The 21,608-nt window shown below is 43.7% G+C and overlaps 1 protein-coding gene across 3 annotated transcripts in view; it reads right to left on the reverse strand.

Annotated features, from left to right (window-relative positions):
• SLC22A23 (solute carrier family 22 member 23) overlaps positions 1-21,608 on the reverse strand; it is a 169,022-nt gene that overhangs the window by 22,702 nt on the left and 124,712 nt on the right. For 2 of the 3 annotated variants that reach the window (XM_036888695.2, XM_036888694.2), the window contains exon 5: positions 3,227-3,354. In XM_036888695.2, the coding sequence (XP_036744590.1) occupies positions 3,227-3,354 (128 nt within the window). Of the gene's footprint in view, positions 1-3,226; positions 3,355-21,608 lie in introns of those variants that run through there. The other variant, XR_008994289.1, reaches the window with a different exon arrangement.

Below are 21,608 nucleotides of genomic sequence, written 5' to 3' on the forward strand. Positions count from 1 at the left end.
ACACTGATGTCTGTAGGAGTGGCACAGTAGGAGTGACCCTCAGGGGTGCATCCAAACACCTACAGAACCCAGCTGCAAACCGCACGGAGAGAAGTGTTCAGAGGTAACCCAAAGGTCACTTCAAAAGAGGAAAGGACTTGGAAATGCTCGGAACATCAGGATTTCTTCTAGCATGGTTCCAAGGCTAGGACGCCCTGACGGGGGCACGAGCCCTCCCCCCCGAACTTGAACAAGCCTGACATTCTCACCCACCCAGAGGCGACATGCCCGGCAACTGGGCTGATTCCCGTGAGAAGACGCCCTGCCCCTTCCTGTGCAGGGGACACTGTGATTCATTCATTCCATAGGTATGCATGGAGAGCCCACAGCTGTCAGGTCTTTGGCTGGTGCCCGGAGGCAGTCCACCGCGCCAGCCCCAGCAGCAGACAGGGCAATGCGCCCAGAGGAGGCGCCACACAAACCATGCAGGATGAGGGCAGCGGGGAAGAGTGCCTGCAGCTCTGACAGCGTGTCACTGGAGGATGGGCTTGGGGGCTCCCACCTTGTCCCCAGGAGCTAGCCAAGGGAAGTTTAGGGCTGAGAGGAGGAACTGGAGCGAAGATGGCGGTGCCCTGAGAGCCTAAAGAGAGCCCGAGCACTTGTCGAGAGGCAGGCAGGGGGGAGAGGTCTCCGAGAGGCTTCATGAACTTGGGGGCCCAGCCGAAAGGACGGGGAGGCCACGGAGGAGTTTCTGAGACGGTGATAGGAGGGACAGGGACACAGGGCAGTCTGGGTGAGGCGGTGGGTCGGGTCCCAGCAGAAGAGCAGTGCAGCCCGAGAAAGCTGGGAGCCGCAGATCCCCACGAGGCGGACCGTCTCTCCCCCAGCACACCCGGCTGCCCCTCGCCATGGTGCTGTCACCAGTGTGTCTGACAGCCAGGAGGGAGCAGATGGGAAACGGGTGCCGCAGGAGTGAGCGCTGCGATAACCCGTGGCGGGGTGGGTGCATCACATGTGTCGGCTACCTTTACCGCAGCCTGCAGCTGGGACACCCGCGTGGAAATAGACGCCAGCACAGAAAGGAAAAAATATTTAATAACACTTTCCAAAAATAGGAGGGAAATGAATCAGTGTAATTAGGATTGAGAAAATAAGCTTTTCCCAGGCAATATTTTAACTGGGAAGAGGTGGTGTGGTGACTTAATTAGGGAAATGCCAGGAACAGATTATACTGTAAGATTTAAAAGCATTAACCTGCTAATAAATGGGGTCTGGAGAAGTTTGGGGAAGACAGCTGGACATTCCCAAATGAGCAGTTATGACCCAAAAGGAGAAGTTAATTCAATATGCATCCCTTTCCACACAGGAAGCCGAGCACTCTTGTCTCTGTGCTCTCCTTATCTCTCAGGGGCAGCAGTGAAGCCACTTCACCTGTACTCCTTGGGTTCAAGTCCCAGCTCAACCACTAGCTGTGTGATGTCTGGCAAGATACTTAACCTCTCTGTGCCTCAGTTTCCTCATCTGCAAATGGGGATAATTACAGTACCTCACTCACAGGACTGGTGTAAAGAAATATGTTAATCATGTAAAGCACTTTAGTATTAAAGATAAGTTAGTATTTGCAATTATTTGGAAAAGTGAATGACATATAAACACTACGTAAATGTCATCCTGTTTATCATCACTCCCACTGGATAAAAAGGAACCCCAGATACCACTCTGCAAAGCACCAGCATGCCATACATCACATAACACACACCTAGCTCACATCCTCTCCTCCAGGTGAGCAAGGGCTCTAGGCCTCCTGAACTTTCCCCCCTGAGCTGAAGCGCTCCACAGACCAAGCCAGCCTCACTGTCCCCGTCTCCCAGGTTGTGGGCACAGGTTTCAGCAGGGATGCCCTCCTGGCTGCACAGCAGCATCTGGAGTGACGTCTATGGACAGTGAATCCCAGGTCTTCTGAATCAGGAGTCTAACGAAAAGCCTGTCTAGGAATCATGGAATAGGAGATTCCAGAAGTCCCATCCCACAAGCAGGCTCTGACTTCCCACATTTGGATATTCCCCATGTTCCTTCCCTGACATAAATGGAGATTTGCAGGGCACACTCTCCTGCCTCGCTCAGGTCTCTGTTCACCTGGCCCCTTGGCACTAGACTCTCCCAACCGTCTGACTGTGGTCACCCACCACCACCCACCCCTCCACTCTGCCGAGTTTTCTTAATGGCATTCAGCCCTCCTAATGGATTACACATTTAATTGCTCATTGACTTCCCCTGCTTGCCTGTAAACCCCATGAGCAAGACCTTGCTGTTTTCTTCTCTGCTCTAAAACAGGGCATGGCACATGGTATGATAAATATCTGTTGGATAGAATTTCAGATCATGGGAGGAAATGGGCCTATTCTGTCTTGGACAAGGACCTGCAGATTATTTTCCTAGGAAACTGGTAACAATAATACCATCTATACCAGGTTCTTCAGCCTGGGGCAGTGAGCCAGAGCTTGGGATTGCTTTATCAGGGATTTTCAAAAGGTCTGCACCACGTGCATCAGAATCTCTTCTCATGCTTATTAGAAATGCATGTTCTTGCTGCTTATTCCAAATCTACTGGGTCAGATTCTCTGGGAGCCAGGCAGGGGCCCAGGAGTCTAGATTTTAACAAGCCCCATACTGAAAACCTTGCTCTAGCCTGTGGGATGCTCCTGATACACAGGAATTCTATGGATCTGCAGCACTATATGAAAATATGTCACTTCTCTACTTTTTTAGTTGCCCAACATAGGTCATGACAGAAATAGACAATGGTAGGTCTCTGAAGGTCATAATTAGGAAAAGAGAGGAAGTGAGGGCCAGCTGCCCCCCAAGCCAGGGCTCTGAGGCATTGAAACTTGGCAGGCAGGCAAGGCTGTGTGCCAGACATGGGTGTCACACCCCCCTCCCCCAAGATTCCCTTGATGCTCAGGTGTATATCAGGCTCCTATCTTGCTTCTGGGTTTGGACAGGCTACTTGGGGCACTACAGCGTATTAGATTTGATCGGGAGGATGCCAGCACCTGGAAGGTGAGGAGGATGTCAGTTCACTCACATGCCTGGTCAAGCTGCAGACCACCCATCACGAGAAATTGAACACCCGGCTAAGGCAGCTGCTGGGTAAAACAACCACCCCTCGCACCAGGGAAGTGTTCAGAACAGGCGGCCGTCTCTCAGACTGAGCGGAGCTGCTGGGTTGAAGTGAACGCGTACTCACCGGGCATCACACCTTTGATGTCACTCTCGGGGTTCATGCAGTTCTTCTGTGTGAAGAGCAGGATCAGCTTCTTCGCAGACTCAAACTGCTGGGTAGCCATTAGCCACCGGAGGGACTCAGGGAATATCCTGCAGAGATACAACAGGAACGGGTGGACGTCCTCCTATTCCGCAGGGCCTCTGCTGTGGGCCCGTGAGCTCACATGTGGGCCGCGTTAGCTTCCCACCCACAGGGGGAGGGCCAGTGAATGCTCAGGCCTCTCATTAGCCCGATGGGGGGTGCATGAGACTGTGGGCACTGCAATGTTTCCCGTTTTTTCTTTTAGGAAGTGTAAAAATTAGTTTAAAAAAGCATGGCAGATAAAAACAATTTCCTACCAACTGTGTCAAAAAAATCAGTATATACATTTAAAAATAACTATGGATTTCTAAAGCATGTTTAAGTACTTCACTGAAGGGCTGCTTCTGTTATATTTTGTCACCATAAAACCAAATATTAATAGAATAATTCTAATTTTTAAAAAATGTCCCCAATACTTGCAACTTGACAGTTCTTTCTAAGTTCAAGGACCTCTGCAGGCTTACTTTCACAGGGCTCAGCTACAGAGTTATTGTCATCTAACTGCGTATCGCATCTCCCTGAGACGATGCCATAATGCAGCCATTTTCAGGTTTTATTAGCAACAGATTCCTTGTTTTGTTTGATTGTTTTTAGGATTAACTCTTATGAGGAGTCCCAGTAGGACAAAAAAAAACCAAACAACTAGTGTTTTACTACCAGTGCATTTTAAAAGTTTGTTTTTATGACTATATTTACAAATCAATCAAAGAGAACAATATGCCTGTTTGGAGCAGGAGTCAGCTCACTTTTTCTATAAAAGTCTAATCGTATTTTAGCCTTTGCTGGCCATAAGGTCTCTGCTTAACTCCTCAACTCCGTGTGCAAGCAGCCACAGACAACACACACACAAATGTGTGTGGCTGTGTTCTCTTAGAACTTTACTATAAGGGGGGCAGCATCCTTGACTGGGAGAAGGAAAAATGAGAGCTCAAAGTCATAGTCTTTGTCAGCCCAGTGCCCCAGTTATCACTGTATTTCTCCTTATAGAATTTAGGAGTCATGATTGATGCTGATAAGAAGTTATCATTGTAACCACCCAACATCTGCCCCACAGGCTCAGGAAAGTCTCTGATTAAAGTAATTCAGAAGCTGGAAAAAGTTATTAGTGGTAAATTTTTATTTCAAAGTCACATCACTAATGAAATTAGTGCTGGCTGCCTCTCCCTTACCTACTTGAACAAAATCAAGTTTCTATTTGCTTGTGATGTACTTTGCAGAAACAGCTAGGCAGATTCCCACTGAATTCGGTGGCACATTTGGGATGGTCCGATCTGAATGTTAATCCATGCTGGGAGGCCTGGGAACTTCTCCAAGTGTTAAAAGCCGCCCTCATGCGTACCTGTTGGAGGTACGAGGGCCTATGTGCGCCCCCTAGAGGAGGTCTGGGGCCCAAGCATTAAGACTGCCTCAGAAAGTCCCGCACTTACTCATATGGGAGCCCCACCGGAAAGTCACCAAAACAGGTGTTTCAAATTGTAGGCACTGATATTTATTTTAATGATCAAATGTAATGTTTGTTTTACTGGCCTCTCAGTTTTACAAATTAACTTTGTATACCATAATTCAATCAAACAGAAGCACGTATAATGTAACAGACATCGCTGTTATACAGATATTAATATCTTGCCATGTTTTTCATCAGATCTTTTATTTATAATGAAATAACCTAACAGAAATGCCGATTCCTACAGATCTCATCTTTATTATTTCCATCTTTTTGATTTCTTGAGATGGACCATAGATCATTAACTTTAATTCTTCTTTTCTAACACATGCATTTCAGACTTCAAATCTGCATCTATCACTAATTTTGATATGTAGTTCTTGCTGTGATTTGATTATAAAAATTCTGTGATTTCTATTAGCTTTTTCCTTATCTGATATCTATTTATCATATATATATATATATGTGTGTGTGTGTGTGTGTGTAACATTTCCAAACACAGCAGGTTTTGATATGGGGTTAGTGGTAAGGTTGCAATCTTGTTTCATTCATTTTGAATTTTATTAAGTCAATGAAGGAGCACAGTGTGTATCCCTGGACTCTCTGGTTCTCCCTGGGACTGGCTTTGTGACACAGGATATGATCAGTCTTTGTAAACCTTCCATTTGTTCACACAGGATTCCATACAGCTATTAAATCAAGCTTATTTTTGTGTTGTACTTTCTCTGTCTGATCCAGTTGTCGAGCACTAATCAGTGGGTTAATCTACTTCTCTGGTTCAGATTTTAGGTCCTGTTCAGGGTAGAGCCCTCCTTGCATGGTGGATGACGTCAAGAACTTGGGTGTTGATCAGAGGTGCTTCTATGAGCAATGCTGGGGAGGCTGGCTAGGGAGACTCATGCCGGCCAAGAAGCACCCCGAGGTTCCAGATGCTCTATGTGACAGCCCCAGCTTGGCAGGCCACCTACCATGGCAGTTGGCCACAGGGCATGGCACAGTAGAGAGCCTTGCCAGCTGTTGTGGCTGTGGCCCAAGTGTGGGGCTGGGAGCCCCGTGCACTGGAGCGTGTGGTCCAGCAGAGTGGCATGTGCAGGCCTCACTGGCCATCCCAGGGCAGAGCTGCTGCCTTCCTCCTCAGGATGCATGCATGAGGAGCTCATGGGTACTTGCTCACTTAGGAGAATGGCTTTAAAAGGTCTCTCAGGGGCAGAGCCAAGATGGCGGCATGAGTAGGTCAGTGGGAATCTCCTCCCAAAAACATACATATTTTTGAAAATACAACAAATACAACTATCCCTAAAAGAGAGACCAGAAGACACAGGACAACAGCCAGACCACACCCACACCTGCGAGAACCCAGCAAGATACAAGCCCCGGCCCTGTGGGACCTGAGCGCCCCTCCCCCCAGCTCCCGGTGGGAGGACAGGAGTTGGAGCAGGAGGGGGAGGGATCCCAGGACTGCTGAACACCCAGCCCCAGCCACCCACACCAGAGCGCAGACACAGTACGTGTGTGGGGTGCTGGAAACTAGGGACGCAGGACAGTAAGACCTGTGAGCAGGTCCCCGCAGCCAGCGGCCCGGGGACAAAGAAAAGTGAGTGCTTTTTGAAAGTCTTAAAGGGACAGGGACCCCACAGCTGGCCAGAAGCATCCCGGGTCACAGTCCAGCAGCTGGAAATTCCAGGGAACTCCAGGTGCACTAACCCCCGGGGCAACAGCTCTGAGACCCCTCACGGAGGTAAACAGCCAAACAGCCCCCCGTCCATTACCCCTCTGGGCCCGACATAGCAGAGTACCAGCCTGAGGCTGGCCACGCCCACAGCAGGGGAGCTTCCTCCACACCGGCCGGGCAAGATACAGAGACCCAGTCTACACGCAGTTGCCCAACACAAGCCACTAGGGGTCGCCGTTGTCCCAGTAAAGAAAGGCCAGGAGCAAGTGGAAAGGGTCTTGGCTCTCCCACCTGACAGACGAGTCAATAGCTCACCACTGCACCTATCAACATGAAAAGGCAAAAAAATTTGATCCAAACAAGACTAACCCAGACAGCTTTGGCATCTGCTACATCTTCCCCTGGGAAGGAACCCAGGGAGATAGATTTAACCAATCTTCCTGAAAAAGAATTCAAAACAAAAGTCATAACCTTGCTGATGGACTTGCAGAGAAATATGCAAGAACTAAGGAGGGAAAATACAGAAATAAAACAGTCTCTGAAAGGACTTCAAAGCAGAATGGACGAGATGCAAGAGACCATTAATGGACTAAAAAACAGAGAACAGGAACGCAGAGAAGCTGATGCAGAGAGAGATAAAAGGATCTCCAGGAATGAAAGAATATTAAGAGAGCTGAGTGACCAATCAAAACAGAACAATACCCACATTATAGGGGTACCAGAAGAAGAAGAGAGAGAAAAAGGGAAAGTGTCTTTGAAGAAATAATTGCTGAAAAATTCCCGAAACTAGGGGAGGAAATGGCCTCTCAGACCACAGAAGCACACAGAACTCCCATGACAAGGGATCCAAGGAGGGCAACACCAAGACACATAATAATTAAAATGGCAAAGATCAAAGACAAGGACAAAGTATTAAAGGCAGCCAGAGAGAAAAAAAAGGTTACCTACAAAGGAAAACCCATCAGGCTATCATCAGACTTCTCAACAGAAACCTTACAGTCCAGAAGAGAATGGCATGATATACTTAATGCAATGAAACAGAAGGGCCTCGAACCAAGAATACCGTATCCAGTATGATTATCATTTAAATATGAAGGAGGGATTAAACAATTCCCAGACAAGCAAAAGTTGAGGGAATTTGCCTCCCACAAACCACCTCTACAGGGCATCTTACAGGGATTGCTCTAGATGGGAGCACTCCTAAAAAGAGCACAGAACAGAACACCCAACATATGAAGAAGGGAGGAGGACGAATAAGAAGGGAGAGAAATAAAGAATCATCAGACCGTGTTTATAAGAGCTCAATAAGCGAGTTAAGTTAGACAGTAAGACAGTAAAGAAGCTAACCCTGAACCTTTGGTAACCACAAACTTAAAGCCTGCAATGGCAATAAGTACATACCTTTCAATAATCACCCAAAATGTAAATGGACTGAATGCACCAATCAAAAGACACAGAGTAATAGAGTGGATAAAAAAGCAAGACCCATCCATATGCTGCTTACAAGAGACTCACCTCATACCCAAAGACATGCACAGACTTAAAGTCAAGGGATGGAAAAAGATATTTCATGCAAACAACAGAGAGAAAAAAGCAGGTGTTGCAATACCAGTATCAGACAAAATAGACTTCAAAATAAAGAAAGTAACAAAAGATAAAGAAGGACATTACATAATGATAAAGGGCTCAGTCCAACAAGAGGATATAACCATTATAAATATATATGCACCCAATACAGGAGCACCAATAAATGTGAAACAAATACTAACAGAATTAAAGGAGGAAATAGAATGCAATGCATTCATTTTGGGAGACTTCAACACACCACTCACTCCAAAGGACAGATCTACCAGACAGATATGTGTAAGAACACAGAGGCACTGAACAACACACTAGAACAGATGGACCTAATAGACATCTATAGAACTCTACATCCAAAAGCAACAGGATACACATTCTTCTCAAGTGAACATGGAACATTCTCCAGAATAGACCACATACTAGGCCACAAAAAGAGCCTCAGTAAATTTCAAAAGATTGAAATCCTACCAACCAACTTTTCAGACCACAAAGGCATAAAACTAGAAATAAATTGTACCAAGAAAGCAAAAAGGCTCACAAACACATGGAGGCTTAACAACATGCTCCTAAATAATCAATGGATCAATGACCAAATTAAAATGGAGATCCAGCAATATATGGAAACAAATGACAACAACAACACAAAGCCCCCACTACTGGGGGATACAGCAAAAGCAGTCTTCAAGGAAAGTATATAGCAATCCAGGCATATTTAAAGAAGGAAGAACAATCCCAAATGAATGGTCTAATGTCACAATTATCGAAATTGGAAAAAGAAGAACAAATGAGGCCTAAGGTCAGCAGAAGGAGGGACATAATAAAGATCAGAGAAGAGATAAATAAAATTGAGAAGAATAAAACAATAGCAAAAATCAATGAAACCAAGAGCTGGTTCTTCGAGAAAATAAACAAAATAGATAAGCCTCTAGCCAGACTTATTAAGAGGAAAAGAGAGTCAACACACATCAACAGAATCAGAAACGAGAAAGGAAACATCACGACAGACCCAACAGAAATACAAAGAATTATTAGAGAATACTATGAAAACCTATATGCTAACAAGCTGGGAAACCTAGGAGAAATGGACAACTTCCTAGAAAAATACAACCTTCCAAGACTGACCCAGAAAGAAACAGAAAATCTAAGCAGACCAATTACCAGCAACGAAATTGAAGCAGTAATTAAAAAACTACCAAAGAACAAAACCCCCGGGGCAGATGGATTTATCTCGGAATTTTATCGGACATACAGAGAAGACATAATACCCATTCTCCTTAAAGTTTTCCAAAAAATAGAAGAGGAGGGAATACTCCCAAACTCATTCTATGAAGCCAACGTCACCCTAATGCCAAAACCAGGCAAAGACCCCACCAAAAAAGAAAACTACAGACCAATATCCCTGATGAATGCAGATGCAAAAATACTCAACAAAATATTAGCAAACTGAATTAAAAAATACATCAAAAGGATCATACACCATGACCAAGTGGGATTCATCCCAGGGATGCAAGGATAGTACAACATTCGAAAACCCACCATCATCCTCCACATCAACAAAAAGAAGGACAAAAACCACATGATCATCTCCATAGATGCTGAAAAAGCATTTGACAAAGTTCAACATCCATTCATGATAAAAACTCTCAGCAAAATGGGTATAGAGGGCAAGTACCTCAACATAATAAAGGCCATCTATGATAAACCCACAGCCAACATCATACTGAACAGCGAGAAGCTGAAAGCTTTTCCTCTGAGATCGGGAACAAGACAGGAATGCCCACTCTCCCCACTGTTATTCAACATAGTACTGGAGGTCCTAGCCATGGCAATCAGACAAAACAAAGAAATACAAGGAATCCAGACTGGTAAAGAAGAAGTTAAACTGTCACTATTTGCAGATGACATGATATTGTACATAAAAAACCCTAAAGACTCCACTCTGAAACTACTAGAGCTAATATCAGAATTCAGCAAAGTTGCAGGATACAAAATTAACACACAGAAATTTCTGGCTTTCCTATACAACAACAATGAACTAATAGAAAGAGAAATCAGGAAGAGAATTCCACTCACAGTAGCATCAAAAAGAATAAAATACCTAGGAATAAACCTAACCAAGGAAGTGAAAGATCTATACTCTGAAAACTATAAGACACTCTTAAGAGAAATTAAAGAGGTCACTAACAAATGGAAACTCATCCCATGCTCTTGTCTAGGAAGAATTAATATCATCAAAATGGCCATCCTTCCCAAAGCAATACACAGATTCAATGCAATCCCTATCAAATTACCAACAGCATTCTTCAATGAACTGGAACAAATAGTTCTAAAATTCATATGGAAACACCAAAGACCCCGAATAACTAAAGCAATCCTGAGAAGGAAGAATAAAGTAGGGGGGATCTCACTCCCCAACTTCAAGCTCTACTACAAAGCCACAGTAATCAAGACAATTTGGTACTGGCACAAGAACAGAGCCACAGACCAGTGGGACAGAATACAGACTCCAAACATTAACCCAAACATATATGATCAACTAATATTCGATAAAGGGGCCATGGACATATAATGGGAAAATGACAGTCTCTTCAACAGATGGTGCTGGCAAAACTGGACAGCTACATGTAGGAGAATGAAACTGGATCACTGTCTAACCCCATACACAAAAGTAAATTCGAAATGGATCAAAGACCTGAATGTAAGTCATGAAACCATAAAACTCTTAGAAAAAAACATAGGCAAAAATCTCTTGGACATAAACATGAGTGACCTCTTCTTGAACATATCTCCCCGGGAAAGGGAAACAAAAGCAAAAATGAAAAAGTGGGACTATATCAAGCTGAAAAGCTTCTGTACAGCAAAGGACACCATCAATAGAACAAAAAGGTATCCTACAGTATGGGAGAATATATTCATAAATGGCAGATCCAATAAAGGGTTGACATCCAAAATATATAAAGAGCTCACACACCTCAACAAACAAAAAGCAAATAATCCAATTAAAAAATGGGCAGAGGAGCTGAATAGACAGTTCTCAAAATAAGAAATTCAGATGGCCAACAGACACATGAAAAGATGCTCCACATCGCCTGTCATCAGAGAAATGCAAATTGAAACCACAATGAGATATCACCTCACACCAGGAAGGATGGTTACCATCCAAAAGACAAACAACAACAAATGTTGGCGAGGTTGTGGAGAAAGGGGAACCCTCCTACACTGCTGGTGGGAATGTAAATTAGTTCAACCATTGTGGAAAGCAGTATGGAGGTTCCTCAAAATGCTCAAAATAGAAATACCATTTGACCCAGGAATTCCACTTCTAGGAATTTACCCTAAGAATGCAGCACTCCAGTTTGAAAAAGACAGATGCACCCCTATGTTTATCACTGCACTATTTACAATAGCCAAGATATGGAAGCAACCTAAGTGTCCATCAGTAGATGAATGGATAAAGAAGATGTGGTACATATACACAATGGAATATTACGCAGCCATAAGAAAAAAACAGATCCTACCATTTGCAACAACATGGATGGAGCTAGAGGTTATTATGCTCAGTGAAATAAGCCAGGCGGAGAAAGACAAGTACAAATGATTTCACTCATCTGTGGAGTATAAGAACAAAGGAAAACTGAAGGAACAAAATAGCAGCAGAAGCACAGAACCCAAGAATGGACTGATAGTTACCAAAGGGAAAGGGACTGGGCAGGAGGGGTGGGAAGGGAGGGATAAGGGCGGGGAAAAAGAAAGGGGGCATTACAATTAGCATATATAGTGTTGGGGGGGCACGGGGAGGGCTGTGCAACCCAGAGAAGACAAGTAGTGATTTTACAGCATCTTACTATGTTGATGGACAGTGACTGTGAACGGGTATGTGGGGGGGACTTGGTGAGGGGGGACCCTAGTGAACATAATGTCCTTCATGTAATTGTAGATTAATGATAGCAAAATTAAAAAAAAAAAGGTCTCTCAGAAAACCAGTTAACATGTTAACGTGGCAGCATGTGTGTTCTGCAGGTGGTCTCTGAGGGGTATAATGTGACATACAACATGGGAAAGTTTAAATCCTTTTAAAATAACTTACATCAAATGTTTATGGAATAACTCCAGAACCGGGAATGGAGTTTGAAAATCAAGACCATAAATGGACATGCAGAGGACAGGAGGCGGCAGGAAGGTCCTGCTCCCCCAACCCGACTGGCCTCCCAGGGGCTGGGGCCCAGACACAGGCAAGCAAACAAGGGAGCACCTCCGCAGCGGAGCTCAAGGCTTCACGCCCTGCCACTCAGGGCTCTCCTCCATGTCCCCAAAGCCGGGGCTGGGAGGGAGGACCACTGTGAGGTGCTCACTGTGAGCGGTTTGGATCCCTGAAGGGGAGGTGCACCCGATGACATTCCACCTTCAAGGCAAAGCCTGTGTGATGCACAAAGGGCCAGCATTTTCGTTACTGAAATCCCACCTATCTAGGCATTAAATCCCGTTGAGGACAGCGGCTCGCTCACCACTTCCCAGGACCACAGAACCATCACCATCCAGAAGAGTCCCCTTTCCTAGGTGTTAAAGCCACAGACAGAGATCAGAGTCCCACGGGAAGGCCTTTGCTCCTGAGGGACTCGTAACCCTCTATCGCCCATTTTTGTTCCCCCAACTCCTGCCTAAAGATAGCAGAGTTTGGACAAATGAAAATTGATAAAAAATAAATGACCTTATGAGAAATGACAATGAGAATTTTCTTCCTAGAGAATCTTTGAGCATTGCCAAGCTTGAGGAAGAGATCTCAAGGGCAGCACATTTGCAAAGGCATGGCAGGATCTTTGGATTGAAGAAGTGGATGCAGGTCTCTTTAGGAGCTCACACATTCATATGGTCTCCAAATTCTTTTTTCCTAATATGTACTGAGCATTTTCACTATAAATACATCCCAAATACATTCCTGTAAACCCTCACCTCAAGGAACTTAATTAAGAGTACTGTATAAGGCGCTCTCTGTCACTAAATAGGTAGATAAACTAAGTAAACACACACACACACACACACACACACACACACACACACTCACATACATGAGTGGTTTGGATAGAAGCCTGTACAGTAGGGGGCACAATGGGGCCAAAGAAGAGAGAAGCTGTTCTAGGAACAGAGTAAGGGGGTGGCCAGGGAATGCTCTGTAGAGTGGCAATATGCTTCGTCTGTCTTGGGAGATGAGCAGGTATCACTCAGACACAGCACGCATGGGGGGTCTGTGGGGACAGGACCCAGGGAAGAGGCAGAGAGCCATGAGCCAGCATGCTGGGCTAGGGGGCTGCACGCTGGTAAAACAGGATGCCAGTTATGAGATAAGAGGAGACGAGGAGGCGGGAGGCGGGCGAGGCCCAGGCAGTGGAGGGTCCTGAGCCTTGTGGAGTCTAACAAGTAGCAGCCCTCCAAGCAGAATGAACCTAAAGAAAGAGCGAGTGCTCCCCCAGCAGCTTTGGGTGGACTTCTGTTAGCCGCACACCTTTGTTTCCAGGGGCAAACAGCCTTGCAAACCCACATTCCCAGGACTGGGCTTACAATCATCAGGCTCTCTTCTACATGTTTCTCATGTTTCTCTCAAGCTCAGTATCTGCTTATATTATCCCCATTTCATAGATGAGAAAACTCAGGAAATCCAAGCACATTGTCTAGATTTCAGAGCTGTTAAGTGGACAGAGCTTGATTTGAACCCAGGCAGTCTGACTCAGGAGCCGGCACCCTTAGCTTTGGTGGACAGGCACAGAAACAAACCCTGCACCCTAGATGGCGCTCAGGGGGCTGAAGCTTGGCAGGCGCTGTTCCAGCGATGGCTCCTCAGTTGGTCCAGAATGCCACAAGCCCAAAGGACACACATACTGGGTATGGAGCTTTATGATCCTCTCCATGTGTTTATATTTGCTGCAAAGTCATAAAGAACTCCTTGGCCCGCTGGCCAGAGAAGGCTGCTGTAGTTTGGGTAATGTGCAGAGTGGTCAGATTAAGAGAATTTAATGAAGTCTCTCCTGACAAGTACACAATGTCATAACATCATACAAATTAAAAAGCCACCAAAAGCCCAGGAGCTAGCAGGAATGTAGCTGAACTTCAGAGAAATCAATCATTTTCAACAAAAATAAAAGAGCATGGCAGGCAGCTGGAGGTCACGTGTTCTAGGTGCATGCTTACGTGTAGATGCTGACAAGGAGGCCTTGAGGGTGACTCCTGCAACTGCTTAAAGTAACCATGTGTACAAGCCCCGGCGGCGTCTCGGGGAGCTAGCCCTGCGGTTGGCTGCTAGAAGTGGCTGTGGCCGTGGGAAAAGGAAGTGGTCCACGGAGCAAGTGGCTGCCTGGACCCACAGGAGCAGAGCAGGAAGTTCCAAAAGCTGGAAGTACTGAATTATGTGGTAGCAGTACTATGTGAGAATACTCATTATATGGTAGTATTGCTATTACCCCTCTTTCACAGATGGGAAAACTGAGCAACAAAAGCTCAAGGACACTTTCCAGATTATGCATCTATTAAGCGGCAGAGCTGAACTTGAACCCAGTTTTACCCAAGAGATCGTAGGCTGGGGGCAAACTAAATGTCTCTGTTGGTCCTGCCCAAGTGGTAAACCCCACGTGGCAAGCGCAGAGCACGGTGAGGGCAAAGGAAGCCCACTGCCAGCAGAAGTCTCGCGTCACCCCCGCTGAGGGCCACAGGTCTGTGGACTCTCACCCGAGGCAAGGGACACACCGGTCCTTCTCCATAATATGTTCAGTGTGGTTAGAAGGTCCACACTCCCCTGTTCACAATTCCAGAGGCCAAAGGCTCTGAAATACAAAAACCTTTCCATTTAACTCAGTTGGCACTGGAACTTGTCCTGGCCTGAACTCCCTGGAGAAAGAATGAGGGGGACCTGATGGATGTGGGGTCTTGAGTCCTCTCCTAAGGCGCAGACGTTTCACCACAGAAATACCCACATCTAACTTGTGTCCACACCCTGGGCTGCCGGCCACTCCGCTGGCGGTGGGGCTGCCCGGGCCGTGTGGGCCGGCCAGAGCCAGCTTGGAGCAGCTGGGCCACCCCCCCCCCCGGAGGCTGGAGTACCGTCAGCACTGAGGTACGGCACAGGAAACTGCAAAGATTGGCCGCGAAACTAATTTTAGTTGAGCAAATCCATTCTCTACTTAAAAATTAAAATACTCCAGAGAAGACAAAATCCCTCCTGACCTCTTGCCCAGACCCTGGTACCCCTGTTCTGCTCCACGCCTCCCTCTTGCCCACCAGGGGCTGCCTCTCCCCGGTGGGTATCCTTCAAATCACACTCTGGGCACTTGTATACCCATGTATCTTGGTGCTTCTTCATTCTAACACACTGCCCCTGCTTTCAGTGGAAAATGCAATTTTACTCTAAAAAATTCCCTTCCTTCCATACTGGCACACATTTGCCCACTTGGTAGTCCAAAGACCCTCACCCCTGAGTGTTGGGCACAGTGGTTTCCACCCTGAGGTCTTGGATAAAACCCCCACTACCATCTTTGTGATCTGAGGACCCTAACACAAGACCTGAGCCACACCATTTCCCAGCATGTACTCGGATGTGAAACCGCTGCACAGATCTATAGGTCGCTCACCCTGTGGCCTCAATCATTCTACAAAAAGCCAAGAATTAGGAATCAAGTCAGAAAGGCCTCTGATTGAACAACCTGAGGGTTGCAGAGGCCATGTAGTGAGAACACAGACTTAATGCAGAGAACCCTGAGGCTCTCACTCAGACAACTGAACTCTAGGCTAGAAAGCCCCAAGTCACAGCCAGGGATGAGGAGAGGCCCCTGGGAACAGAGAGGGGGCCCGCTGACTCAGGGGTGACAGCGGGACAGCCCCCAGCTGGGAAAGCACAGGTGTTCTGACCCGGATCACGTGGGCACAGGACTTCAGACGACATGGACCCTTGGGAAGGCTCACACTACTATAACATACACATACCCGATGCCATAATGAAAACCCTCTGAAAACTCACCAGGAAAAGGTAATGTTACAAAAATGAACTGCAGAGTCAGAGGGGGTCTCTGATTGGCACAACCAGCCCTTAGTGCACAGCAGATCAGCTGAGCCCCTACAATGCCTTCCAGGGAGTAACATTAATGGCAGGGGCAAACCTACACTTGGTCTTTAGAGCCTAAGATGAGTATAAGTTTCTCCACATCACATTATGTTTATCATACTTCCTAAAAAGCAAGGAAAATATATTTTAGAAAGATGCCCACCAAATAGCTATAATACAATGTTGATTCTTAAGAAGTTATATGGAAAATTTATTTACATGGAACCATTTTCCCAGTGGTATGCATAGATGATGTTACTATATCAAGACAGAAAAACCTGAAAAAGTTTTCGTGTTTCCCTGATTGATACTATTAGATGGTTGTTCCTCAAAGTGGCACGATTCAAACAAGGAGAACTCTATGTGCTTCTCCTTAGCCCCACTCCAATTTACCACATGCTTTTCAGGCTATGATACCTCATGATTTAATAGTAATGTGTTGCTTCTGATACACTTTCCCATCTTTGTCTTTATTTCTGCTTTTTCTATCATTTTGCTTTTCTCACACTTCCCTGATTTACATTCATGGATCTGCTTTATACCTTAGTCTCTGTAGCCTGCATAGCCACTCAGAGAATTAGTAATTAAAACTCAGTACTGTGAAGCCTTCATAATACCATGAAGTTGATTATTTTTTCCTTGACATTTACAAATAAAGCCAACTATTTTTTCTGCCAGTTGGAGAATCTGACACAGACGAGTATTCTATTTAGGCTGCCTTCTTGCTAAGTTATTTAATATTCACTCTGATAAAATGCCTACTTGGCAATTCTCACATTAAATGAATGTCTATCCTTTTTAAATTAGCATGCTAGAACATTTACTCACAAGGAAAATACAGGAAATAAGGTCAATTGCTAACACTTTATTAAGTTAGTCCTCAAGTCATTTGTTTTCCTGAAGCATTTAGTTGTAGGGTGATACACATGTAGATAGGAATGACTTCACATTTGTGATGCAATATTACATCGTTCATGGAATAAACATGTATACTGAGCATTATCAACCTGCCGGCAGAGAAAACCATGTAAATTAACAAATACCTTATAGGGTAGGGTAGAATCATCTATCAGATCGGTGATGCCCTGCGGAGGGCAGACACAAGCGTGGGCTGATGGGAGTCGAATCATGAAAGGCTTTGTAGAGATGAAGTTCCCTGAATATGTATGTGGAAAAAGTCTTAGACTGTACTAAGGGTGCTTTTTATTTGAAGAGGTGATTGTAGCTATTGACACTTTAGGGTATTATTATCAAGGATCACAGTGTCATCTAAAAGATTCTCAAAAAAAATTATATAAAAGCCTAGAATTGAAATAAACACCAGTTGGGAGAACATCTTAAGTTTCTGGTTCAAAGGTCTTATAAAAATATAGGCTTGGTTCTAGTAGATAAACTTCTGCTTGGATTTTTTTTTAACTTTGGTTCTGTTTGGGGTAAAAAAAAAAAATAGTAGGTTCAATTTAGGGGATTCCAAATGGATATGAATTAGCTCTTTTTTTCAAAGCAAAAATTGAGTTCATGATTTGAGTTAAATTTGGTAATTTAAGGAGAAGGGGTGAATATCATAAAAAAGTAAAAATGGCTCTGGATGGTTAAATGCCAAAGCTTTCCTAAGGTAAATGAACTTTTACTATAAATATTTTTGTAGAATAAGGAATTCCTTCATAATTTAACCCTATTAATTTATCTGTTATATAAACTCAGGACTTTATGTCTCTATTGTTTTTCAAAATGATATACACTTTAGCGCCATAATTCTTCCACTCAGGAAAATTATGGGGAGACTATATATCGGGAGCCCTGGGCTTTTATACCAGTTCTGTGACTTTAGACAAAAGTCCAACCTAACCTTCTAGGCCTTGCTTTCCCCAAATCTGAATGGGGGTGGGGGTAGGGGGGTGGAATGACACCAACTTCTCTATCTAGATAAAGTTCAAAGGGCTAATGGTAACTGTTGCTTTCTTCTGAAAGGTAAACAAAATGCTGATAATAGCAAGGTACTGGATTAATACTCTAATGCTGCTTTAGGTTTTTGCCAGGCAGAATAGAGTCAATATCTAAAATATCTTTGGAACTAGCTTTAGATTAAGCAACTCTGAATGTGTCACAATTAGGTTAAATTTAAAATGTTCCTCAGTTCACATTATAAGCAGATGAATTCTTGGAATTCACCTAAAAATATTCTGTAGCTTTGAATGTAGGTGTGTTAATTTTCTCTACTTTCTCCTTCCTTGTGCCCTCCTTCTCATTATACTAGTTTATACAAGTAAGCAATTATCAGGCCACAGAAAGTATAAGGCATGCAGGGTATTCAAAACATAATGCTGTATGGGGCATTAATCTGGCATTTTTGCAAATGATTAAAAAAATGTGCTGTTGACAATTGAACACATTAACATAACAAAGCCATATGATTATCTCAATAAATGCAGAAAAAGCATTTGACAAAACTCAACAAAGGATCATAACAAAGTGGGTATAGAGGGAGCACACCTCAACGTAATAAAGGCCATATATGACAAACCCACAGCCAACATCATACTCAGGAACAAGATCTAAGATCAGTAACAGCACAAGGATGCCCCCTTTTGCAACTTTTATTCAACATTGTGCTTGATGTCCTAGCCACAGCTATCAGACAAGAAAAACAAACAAACAAACAAATAAATAAATAAAAGGCATCCAAATTGGTGAGAAAGAAGTAAAGCTGTCACTACTTGAAGATGACATGATACAGTATATATAGAAAATTCTAAAGACTACATCAAAAATTATTATAACTAATAAATGAATTCAATAAAGTTTCAGGATAAAAATCAATATACAGAAATCTGTTGCATTTCTATATAATAATAATTAGCTAGCAGAAAGAGAAATCAAGAAAACGAACCCATTTACCATTGCATCAAAAAGAATTAAATACCTAGGAATAAGTTTAACCAAGAAGTTAAAGATCTGTACACTGGAAACTATAAGGCACTGATGAAAGAAACTGAAGACAACACAAATAAATGGAAAGATAGCCTATGATCATGTATAGGAAGAATTAATATTGTTAAAATGGCCCTACTATCCAAAGCAATCTACAGATTCAATACAATCCCTATCAAAATATTAATGTCATTTTTCACAGAACTAGAGAAAATAATCCTAAAATTTATACATACCCACAAAAGACCCCATAGGCCAAACCAATCCTAAGAAAGAATGAAACTGAAGCTGTCACACACTCTGATCTCTAACTAGGTTACAGAGATAATAATAATCAAAGCAGTATGGTACTGGCACAAAAATAGACACATAGGTCAATGGAAAAGAATGGAGAGCCCAGGAATAAATTCACATTTACATGGTCAAGTAACATATGGCAAAGGAGGCAAGGATATACAATTGGAGAAAGACAGTCTCTGTAATAAGTGGTGTTGGGAAAACTGGACAGCTACATGGAAGAGAATGAAACTGGATGACCATCTTATATAATACATGAAAATAAACTTGAGATGGATTAAAGACCTAAATGTAAGTCCTGAAACCATAAAACTCCTAGAAGAAACTTTAGGCAGTAAACTCTTGAACACTGGCATTAGTAATTTTTTTCTAGATATGTCTCCCCAGGCAAGGGAAACAAAAACAAAAATAAGCAAATGGGACTGCATCAAACTAAAAAGCTTCTGCACAGCAAAGGAAACCATCAAAAAAGTGAAAAGGCAATGTACTGAATTGGAGAATATGTTTGTAAATGACGTATCTGAAAATAGACTAACATCCAAAATATATAAAGAACTCATATAATTCAACACCAAGAAAACAAAGAATCTGAATTAAAAATGGGCAGAGGATCTGAATAGACATTTTTCCAAAGAAGACACAGATGGCCAACTGACATATTAAAAGATGCTCCACATCACTAATCATCAGGGAAATGCAAATCAAAACCACCATGAGAAATCACCTCACACCAGTCAGAATGGCTAGCATCAAAAACACAAGAAATAACAAGTATTGATGAGAATGTGGAGAAAAAGGAACCCTCCTACACTGTCGGTGGTATTGCAAATTGTTGCAGCCAGTATGGAAAATGATACGGAGGTTCCTCAAAAAAGTAAAAATAGAAAAGCCAAATTACCTAGTCATTCTACTTCTGGGAATTCACTCAAAGAAAACAAAATCACTAATTCAAAAAGATATATACACCCTTATGTTTATTGCAGAATTATTTACAACAGCCAAGATACAGAAGCAACTGAAGTGTCTATTGATAGATGAATGGATAAAGAAGATGTGGTACATATATACAACTGAGTACTACTGAGCATAAAAAAGAAAGAAATCTTTCCATTTGTGACAACATGGATGGATCTAGAGGGTATTATGCTAAGTGAAATAAGAGAAAGACAAATACCATATGATTTCACTCATATGTGGAATCTAAAAAATGAAACAAATGGATAAACAAACAAAACACAAATACACTCATAAATATGGAGAACTAGTGATTGCCATGGGGGAGGAATGTAGAGAAAGGGTGAAATAGGTGGAGATAAAGAGGGACATACTTGCAGTAATAAAATAAATTAGTCACAGAGATGAAAATAGAGCACAGGGAATACAGTTAATAATATTGTAGTAACTTTGTATGGTGACAGGTGGTAACTACACTTAACATGGTGAGAATTTAGTAATGTATATAATTGTTGAATCAATATGTTATATGCCTGAAACCGATATAATATTATATATTGACTATACCTTAATGAAAGTAAATAATAAAATAAAAAAAATTTTAATATGATATTGAAAAACAATTTGAGGAAAGCAGCGGGCAGAGGAACAAAGGGTTTATGCAGTGGCCCTGGAGTTGGAACACCTCTAACTGGAACTTCATTGGCAGCTCCGGACTGGCAGCCAGTCTAGGGAGTCCAGTCAACACCCTGCCCAAGAGGCAGCCGCTCTGCTCCTGCCGGCTCCAACCTTGTTCCTCCGCAGGACGATAAGGAGCCCGTGGAGGCTGCGCACACACTGACTCATCATTAGCTGGCCCCTGATGGTTCCACCCCGAAAGCACACCTGGTTCTGGAAAGTGGCTTGTTGCCATTACCGTGCTCACCTCTCCCAACTCCACAGACACAGTTCCAACTTGCTACAAAATCCCAGGGATCGAGCAAGGTCATCCTGATCTCCTGTCCAGAACTCCCATTTCTTGTGGTACTGGCATTGTGTTTTGCCGGAGTCCTTAAGGCCAACTGATGGGGGGCTGGGCCCCTTGTATCTATGCATGTGGACTTCTGCCAGCTACCAATGGGCAACCGCTTAGCAGCTCTCACCAGACACCTATCACTAGAGGTCCACTACTCGATTTCTGCCAGCAGACAACAGCTTGCCCCCGAAACACACAACTGCATGCATGCATGCACACATGCACACACTGGCTCCCTGAGATCTGCCTGGTTTTGAGGCTCAGTGATCCTCAATCTGGCCC

This window comes from Manis pentadactyla, chromosome 16 (assembly GCF_030020395.1).
Source record: "Manis pentadactyla isolate mManPen7 chromosome 16, mManPen7.hap1, whole genome shotgun sequence".
Classification (NCBI taxonomy): Eukaryota; Metazoa; Chordata; class Mammalia; order Pholidota; family Manidae; genus Manis; species Manis pentadactyla.